Source organism: Coffea arabica, chromosome 2c, assembly GCF_036785885.1.
Source record: "Coffea arabica cultivar ET-39 chromosome 2c, Coffea Arabica ET-39 HiFi, whole genome shotgun sequence".
In the NCBI taxonomy this organism is placed as follows: Eukaryota; Viridiplantae; Streptophyta; class Magnoliopsida; order Gentianales; family Rubiaceae; genus Coffea; species Coffea arabica.
Genome location: NC_092312.1, coordinates 8,811,537 through 8,821,157, shown reverse-complemented (window position 1 = coordinate 8,821,157; position 9,621 = coordinate 8,811,537). Strand labels below are relative to the sequence as shown.

At 34.1% G+C, this 9,621-nt stretch overlaps 1 protein-coding gene across 1 annotated transcript; it reads left to right on the top strand.

The window, feature by feature from the left end:
• Positions 1–6,819: 6,819 nt before the first annotated feature.
• Positions 6,820–9,254, top strand: LOC113725728 (bark storage protein A). Its single transcript, XM_027249064.2, has 6 exons — positions 6,820–7,084; positions 7,229–7,296; positions 7,417–7,572; positions 8,115–8,324; positions 8,481–8,657; positions 8,871–9,254. The coding sequence occupies exons 1-6, from the start codon at positions 6,862–6,864 to the stop codon at positions 9,072–9,074; spliced, it is 1,038 nt and encodes a 345-aa protein (XP_027104865.1). The 5' UTR covers positions 6,820–6,861; the 3' UTR covers positions 9,075–9,254.
• Positions 9,255–9,621: the final 367 nt, after the last annotated feature.

Sequence of the window (9,621 nt, the reverse complement as noted above, 5' to 3'; positions counted from 1 at the left end):
TTACGATTTTTATGAAGCTTGATTGAGATGGGAGCTTATTCTCCTACACAAAAAAAAAAAAAAACTGGCCACAAGAAATCTGTGAATAAAGACTCCATCCAGTTTCATAGCATTCTTTGTTTAGGATGATCTCACATAAGGTGTGCTGAGGCACAAAATGTTTTCAGGCATTCCAACATAATCCCGTCAATAGTTTGGCAAATCCGGTTTACGAACAACATTATTGTCAAACACAATTAATATGTCTGGGCAGCAAAACATTATATTAATTGGCTTCAGGCAATTAATCCCGTTCCTGCCCCCTCTTCATTTGTTATGTACAGCATACGACAAATTTCTAAAATTTTGAAGGCTAGTACACCTGGAGGAAACTCCCATCCCATGCGATATTTCACGTAAAATCTTAGTCTACGCGTTTGTTTCTCAGTTTATCCACGATTGGTCGACCTGGATTTCCTTATCTCCTTGTGCAATCTGAGGATAGCAACGTCTATCCACGTGCACGGTTTAATTTAAAACAATAACGGACCCATACGGGGATTCCTATCCTCCCTCGGCACGTTGTATGTTTTCCTCGTCGGTCGGAAAGGGACAGCCCCCGCCACTTGGCTCCTCTATGGATGGCTTCTTTTTCTTTTCTTTTTTTTTTTTTTCACGCTTTTGTTGTGGCGAAAGTACTTTCAGGGCTCTTTGTGAGATGGGCTCTTATGCGGGCCAGGGCCAGGGCCAGCAGAAATTGTTTCCGTTCATTCTTAAATTTGTACGATTTGTTTATTGTGATTGTTATTTTCACCTCAGGCCAAAATGTGATCAAATTAATACCTTTTATGTCTCACTGTCACCTAACTTTTTTCTTAGTAAAAAATGTCACTTAAACTTTTTTTTTTTCCCTTAGTAAAATGTGTCACCCAACTGTTAAAAGCAACGCAACTTCTTGGTCATCCTTTTAAATTTAGGCCATAAATGCTACCAGAAAATCGCATGCATGATACGGGCAAAGAGCTCCAGGACAAAATAGTCAGAGTCTCAAAAAAAAAAAAAAAAAATCCTAAAAGCACAGAAATGATATCAGCTTCTCCTAACTTCTAGTTTTCTCCTTGTGGAACAGTAAAAATCCTAAAAGCACAAATAATCTCCGGTAGCTTAGGTGGCGTCCGCAGAGAACACATGAGCTAGCAGTTCTATGTATTTTAGTTAAAGTTCTTGATCCTTTAATATAACTAATTTTGACACTGAGAATATTGTTCATTTTTCCAAATTGTCTCTAAAAGAAAATTCGGGCATTTTTACCCTTCAACGGTCTCTCGTGCAAGTCACGTGCGTTACTTTTCCATGGCTTTGATGCACAAACTTAACGTAATTACTGATAAGTTATCTTTAAATAGTTGAGTGATATTTTTAGTTAAGAAAAAAAGTTAAATGCCATTTTTTAGCTACGAAAAAAAGTTATGTGACATTTTTAGCTACAAAATAATTAAGTGACATTTTTAGCTATAAAAGTAATAGTGTGACGACATTTTGCTCCATTTACTCTATTCACGGCTGGCATTTTATGTCAAATACAATAATAGTTTTAAAACTTAACAATTTTGTTCAGCACTTTGTTCTTTAGCAATAAAAGTTGCATTGTCTGTACGTTCTACATCTAAAAGTATTGGTTCCATCTACGGTGGAAAGCTGACCTTCCTATGCACGGTGGGAAGAGCCAAGGAAATTAGGACAACACAGCAGTGTGGGCCTGGGTGAAGAAAGGTTATTAAAAGTAGTGACCGGAACCTGGTAGAAAAAGTTTCACCATGTCCCTTGTACTTTTAGGATAAATAACATGTATGCCCCTCAACAACTTATGGACTTTTGTATGCACCCAAAAATTATCATTAATTCTGGAGTAGCTCCCCATGCCTGATTGGCGGGAAACAAGTTGCGGGCATTTGTATGCATTAAAGAATTATCATTAATTGGAGAGTAGCTCCCCATGCCTAATTAGCAGGAAACAAGCTGCAAATAGCTGAAAGATTTGGAAAAATTGGTCAGATGCAATAATCCTTGGGACTATTGATTAAGCGCATTTAGTCCTATTGATTTAAGGACTATTAATCATAGGACTATTAATCATATTCTGCTTCGTTTTTCATAATGTGCGTGCAATCAAAAAATATATAATATTTATGATAATATATTTTAAATAAAATTTTTATTATTGAAACAAACTTTAATGTTTTAAATAATTTTCATAAAATAATTTATATTAGTAGTTATAATATTTAGGGGTAGTTATGTTAAAAACATATGCTTAAATAGTTAGAAGTAAAAGTAGCGACGAGTAGTTATAGATAGTTAAAGTAAAATTAATTTTTATAAGGATAAAAAATGTTCATAAAATGTTAACTCCAAATCCCTTCCTCAAACTTTATATATAGTATAGATAACAATGCACCTATATTCACTAAGTATTCTATTATACTAAAATGTATCTACATTTGCACAATCTTCACATTTGCTGTCCCTTCTTCTTTTTTTCCCTTTTTTAAAAGTAATTTATCCAATTTTTGCCATTCAATTTTTTTAATTATGTTCATTAGTTCAAAAGCGATTTTTCTTTATTGCATTTACCCTTGGTAAGTTAAAAGCCCATAAATGTATTTATGTGTACTTCAATCTTAAGGATTAAATTTAATTGTTAGTTTGCGTAGATGAGTAATTATATACATAAATAAATAAAAGGAATTAATTTGTATAAAAATTTTATTTTTCACAATAATTTATTGAAGAATTTTGGTTCAGAAGGTTATAGTAATTTGGTAATTACAATACTTAGGGTAGTTATATTGGCAAAATGTGATTAAGCAATTAGAGGAAAAATTAAAAGTTTTTCCCTAAGGATAAAATTGAAAGTTTAGAAAATGATTTTAAAAAGTTTATACTAACAGCGATCCCTCTAAGTAAGTGCTCATAGATAGTGATCTTTTAATTGGAATCAAAATTGTAGAAGAATAATTAGAAACATAATTAACATAGTGTTACAAAAAACCAGAATCGTGACATAATTGACCTGGTAGATTTTAATTTTAATTTAGAAATTAGATAAGTAATCTTATACGTAACATGGTGACTTTCAAATAGATATCAAATTTGTAAATGAGTAATCATAAATATAATTAACATAATACACCAAGAAACTAGAATTGAGATTGTAGATAAAACAATCATAAACATAAATCACATAACACAAAAGTTTCAAAGATTGAACGTTTGAACTATTAAAATAACTAGATGGTTATGAATTTAAATTCTAACTCTGCAACTAGTTATACTGAACATGACAAACTATAAATCACAAATCAAAGTTTTTTAAGGGACACAAAAATTGATAGTGGATCAATGGAAGAGATTATTGAAAAGATTAAGGTGGTGTTTTGTGTGGGGGGGGGGGCGCTATGCTCTTCGTTAAATGTACAATTTATTATCTAAAATTCACAATACAAGCAATATAAAATATTATTCTGTTTATGATATGTTTCCAAGGAACTTAAGAAAGTGAGTGTGTGTTTGTATACATTTATGTATGTGAAAATGTGTTTATATGTTTTAAAAAATCTTTTATGTGTGTTAAAATGTATTTGAAAAAGTTTATGTATTAAAATGTATTAATTAATATGTTGGGTCATATTTGGGTCATGGATTTGAGATTACCCAATATGACCCAATCCAAAATCAACCCAATCTAAAGTTGGACGGGTTGGGTATAACCCATTTAAGTGAAAATCCATTATTAACCCACCCAACCTGCCCGATTGCCAGCTATACACAAAAGAGTATTTTAATTTTTTTATTATTATTTCAAGCTAGGGGTGATATGTATCCATTATAAATAAATTTTTTAAATTAGCGATTATGTATTTCCAATAATGGAGTTTAATTATTTCTCAATCTATGCAATATTCAATAGAAGTTTTGGGGGACTAGTAGTTGCCGCCTTCTCAATGAAAATTTGAAGTTTGGTAGTTGCGGGTTAGATCGAAATTTTTTATTTTAAATGTTGACGCCTTTGGATTGAAAATTCGGACTCTAAACTGAAAATTTAGAATTTAAATGATGGCGCCTTTAAATTAAAACTTTGTATTCTAAATGCTAGAGCCTTAGGATTGTTTGACTTATCATCAGCATATATATATATATATATATATATATATATATATATATATATAGACACACACACACGCTTATATATACATGTAAGTTTATCCTACTCTCGCATGACATTTTGTATATAAATCACATAATCTTAGAGAAATGGAGAATGAAATGAGAGGAGTATTTCATGAAGCAAAAAAGTTATTAATTGCATCAGAATTTCCAGATTCCCTCGACTAGGAAGACATGGTATATGAACAACTGACGAAAGCAATAAGTTGTTAGTATTATGAATAAATATTTAATTAGAAATTGGATGAAAATTAGATTTTGCTTATGCATGTAAGAGTTAAGTCCCTACATTTAAAAAAATTTATTAGGGAAGAGGTAGGATTTAAGAAATAGTGGGTGGGTAGAGGAATTTGAATCTAAAATCTGTAATTCTTGGGCCTCAACCTTATGGTCCTTATCTGCCTATTATGCATTTTGAATGATAAATTATCATATATACACTACCATCTGATCTAAAAAGGAAAAAAAAGGTTCACGTATATTGTTTAAACATAAGTAATAATATTTTATTAAATTAAAAACATTAATTTAGTGAATAAATTTTTTATCCAAATCAAAAGGAAAAGACCCAATGAAAATTTGTACCATAATATAAATGGTAATTGTGACGAGTTTCAATTGATGAAATATTACAAGAGTTAAAATGGATTTGTGTATTAACATGAGAAATCATTTACACAACAATTGAAAAGATTCCTTAATTTTCAAAATAAGAAGAAAGAAAGAGAAGGGGAAAAGTAAAAGAAAATACTGTAATAGTAAATGTGTCTAACAAATTTTAACAATACTTAGTGGATTTACTTAACCCCATGAATAATTGAGTTTTAATATGCGTTTAGATTTAAATGAGTCATTTGAATCCACTGACTCAAAACTCAGATTAGAATTCAATTTAAATTTTGATTTCGACTTGCTTAACGAGTTAAATTAATAATTTTGATAAAATAATAAAATAATAATTTTTTGAAAATCCTATATAATCATTTGATTCTATTCATATCATAAATTAATAATGACTTTTACTGTCCTGTCTGAGACATTCTTTATTCATTTGACGACCCAACAGTTTATATTGGTATTTGCCGTTAGTCCCTTAAGATGATAACAGCCTCTGCCGCTTACCTTCCCTCAATTGGGTCCCAAAAACACGGACAAAGATGCTCATGCTGACTTGTACTTCTAGTGGGCATTCTGCCTACGCTGGGAAGTGCATCCCACTTTCTACCGTAGCAGCAACCGTAAAGTATTATAGGTTACTACGTCAGAAAGTACTCCCTCCGCCGCAGAAAGTGTGTCTCACATCGGGAGACTTGCAATTATTATCAACGGTGCAAGACTTTTAAATGATTTGCGTTCAATTTCCGGTAATACATCGCTTGACTTTCAATGTATTCATACGAGATTGAATGATAAAAAGGCCACAAGGTATGATAAGACATGTGGAACCCAAAAGAATGAAATGTCTCCGCACTACTTTAGAGGAAATTAAGTATCATGCACAGTTGTTATTTGCATTTCACGTAGGAGTCACAAACTATTAAGTGCAGTGTTGGTACTTGGTAAGTGCATAATTAGGCCCACTAAAAAATAAGAAAGGGCTGTCACGTTGAAGGGTATATAATAGAAATGTGTGAAAGATTTCATTGCCAATTTTAGTAAGTGACAATTATTTTGGGACAGATAAAAAAGAAAAGTATGACACTATCAATGGGACGAGATAGTATATATCACTATATTTTTCATTTTTTCCTTCTTCTATAGGTTTGCCCTATAATGTTCATATATCACAGGGGTAGCTAGGAACTCAAAGTATCGGATGAAGATAACTGATGGGCTTATAGATCCTGCATTTATACAACAGAAAGCCTTAATTATCTGTCAAAATTTTTTAACGTTTATCTATATTTGCCGCCTGCACAACTATCTATAACGAGTGAAAAAAAGGAGAAACAAACTATAAGTTGGCTTTTCAGAATGTAGAATGCAAACCACAAGTTCCATAAACAAAAATATGAACTGTTTTTAAGGGTGATGCATATGGCCTATCTCTATCTCCTACCTTAATCAATCATTCACCCAAAAAAAAAAAAAAATCCTTAGTTATCAATCATCGGTCAGAAAGCCAGCCGTTTGCCCTCTCGAAAGCTCTGAAATTTTAGGCATCCTTGTTAGTTTTGTTTTGTTTTTTTTTTTTTTTAAAGAACTAGAAAACCATGTAGTTAAATGATGCATCAAAATCAAAATATTTTTTTAACAACACAATTCGATCCATGTTTAAGGAAGCATGTCTGAGATTACAGTATGGCTGGTTGCAAAGAACATGAAATGGTATCCATATAATGACTTGTAAGTAATGATATCCAACTGGTGGACCTTAATTCTTGTGAAAATAATTGAAATGTTGGACCACATTATTGATTACTGACTTTAACGGTATACAATCAAGAACAGCGAGTTAATTTGGCCCCAGAAACATAATTTGGAAAGCGACAATATTAATAACGCAGGAGAGAATATGGTTTGTGGTGAAAAGTTAAAAGAGTGTATTTACAGATGGTAGCTGGCAAATCTTACCGCAATTTGTGCTATAAATAGGCACCATGCAGTCGAGTTGGGAGAGCAAGGAGATTAGGAGAGCGATAGAAAGAGCATAAAATGGCTGGAAAACAAATGAAATTGCTTTTACTGGTTTCAGTTGTGATTTCTTCTCTAGCGGTCAATGTTTTAACCGCTCCTTTGCCTCGGGCAATCAAGGAGTTGTCTGTTAGACCGCCTTTTCTTGGTCTTATCTCCGCTCATAGTTACAAACAAGCGACACCCTTTTCTGATGATGGTGCCTTCAAGCCGGATCCAGAACACCCCTACGTGGATTTCTCAGGCAAATATCTATATATATATAATTCCCATGCATTAAATCTGCTTCGCAACCATTAATTATTACTACTACTGTTTTTTCTTCCTCTTGATAATGATCGAAATTTGTTGCTGACTTTTTATCACCTAATCATTTATTTCATTGCAGGCAGGCGTTTTCACATCGGGACCATAGGGTCTAATAGTGTCATTATTGTCGGATGTGGAACTGGACTGGTAAGCGTGATTGTGTTGCAATAGGTCCCAGTTTCTAGTTTTGCCGCCCTTCGTTAGTTTGGGAGCTTTTGTACGAGTGAAAAAAGGTTTCAATAATTTTGCTTGGATTGGATTAATCAGGTGAATGCTGCAGCAACGACCCAACTACTGTTGGACTTCTTCCCAATTAGAGCAGTTATACACTTTGGCACTGCGGGCGGCGCCGACAGTTCCCTGTCCGTGGGAGATGTTGTCATCCCAATGCAGTTTTCTCAAACTGGAATATGGGACTGGCTGGTAATATTAATTCCTTTGTTTTTTTTTTTTTTTACCTTAAAGGTAAAACCTAAAGTTTCATAAAGCGCACACAATCAGTGCCAACTGCCAACAATTCAGTCAGTATCACTAAGAATTCGAGTCACTACACTCAACTTGACAAAAGAACCGCGGAAATAAAACATTGAAGTAGGAGATTTTGGAATTATGATCTGTCGCTTACCAAAAAAAGAAAGAAAGAAAGAAAAAAAAAGGAAAAAATGTGCTAATTACTGAAATTCGCAAGCAAGGCTTATGAACCAGTTGCCTCTTGGATTTGGATGATGCTTTTCTCCTCCCTCCGTATGCAGTAGACAGCAGCTCCAATTAATGGAGAGCCTAAATACCTGATGGTGCAATTGAATTCCTCAGTTTCTTTATTTATTTATGTTTTTGTGAAGCGGACAAAATTTTAGTCCTTTCCCTGCTTCAAAATTATTCTACGTGTTTTTTTTTTTTTAATATTCGAGGAATTACATTTTTGCATGTATCTTCATCTGGGCATGCATGCATGCATATTGCAGAAATCCGAGGCAGCACCACAGCCAGATAATGGGGTTGCTGACCTAGAGTTCAGACGCTATCACATTCCCATTGGCGGATATAATCTGTTGGGTCGCGTGGCTTATATGAAAGAGTACTTCTTTTCCCAGACAGGAGAGCCTGATGTTCCTGTAAGAAAATTTTGGTTCGAGGCATCCGAGGATTTGCTGCAAATCGCTTCCACTCTAGAGGTAACAAGGCACAGATTCAGATCTAGAATTAACATTCTCTTTACCTTTATTTTAAGTTGCCAAATTCTATTTCAAGCGAAAATAAAATAACCCCTTTCCCATTTTCAATTTAGTAAATTCTTTTTGGTTCTGACGGTGGTAGTTTTGTTCAAACAGGGAATTGAGCTAGACCAGTGCCTAAACGGCGTTTGCCTCCCGAAACAGCCTAAGCTAGTTCTTGGAGTCAACGGCACAACTGCCAACTTTTTTGTTGAGAATGCAGCTTACAGAGATTTCCTCCACAGCACTTTTCACGTTGCATCCATTGATATGGAGAGCGCAGCAGTAATCATGGTAATTTTTATTGTCTTGTTACCAGATCGAGTACTTTCATCCTCACTGCTTTCTGCTACTTTATTCTTTTGTAAAAGCGTTTCTTCATCAAACTAGAACCAATTTGAAGAGTCTTCCCTGCAATTGAATATCTGATCTCAAATTTATCCTCTCAAACTGACCCCAAGAAAACAGTAGGAAGCAGCAAATTGACTTGTCTTTGGTTGTGTGCAGACATCCTTGTCGAGTGGCCAGCAAGTGATTGCCATCCGCGGACTGGCTAATTCAGCTGGAGCAGAAGGAGGAGAGGATTCGAGTGAGAGTTATGATGCTATTGTTGCGGCAAATGTCGAGAAAACCGTTGTTGCACTTGTTAATAATATACCATCACCTCGTTTGGGCCGTATCTGTGGCAAGAACCGTAAATGTTCAGCTTAATCAGGAGGAGCGCTGAATGAATCAATCAACGAATGTGCTTCTAATAATTTGCCTAGAAAGAATAAATGAGCTTCAAGACTAGAAGTCTCTTGGAGCAACGACGTTTTATGTAAAATAAAATGTACCAGCAAATTATTGTGTGTTTGAATAAGAAGCGCATGCAATGCAATTCCTCCTGGCTGCCGAATGCTACTTGGATACGCGAGTGAGTTGGTCTATTTCCTCTTATGATTGATTGCTCGAAATGAGTGAAAAGGCAAAGTTCAACTATTGACGTACCATTTAACCAAAAAATGATGGCAGATTTATACGTGCTTCCTACTTTTTTTTTTTTTTCCGGAAACGATAGATGTCATTTTATAAGAAACTAACTTTACAATATCTGAGCAAAGGCCCAATCAACTATACTAAGTGTACCAAGACACTTAAGGAGAGCCAAAAAACCTCTCCTCATCCCTAAGTATGCTTAAAGCATAATGGCTAATGTGATTACATAGAGTCATATTACTACTAGTTCTTTCTTCAAAAGTGCACACTTGAAACAGAT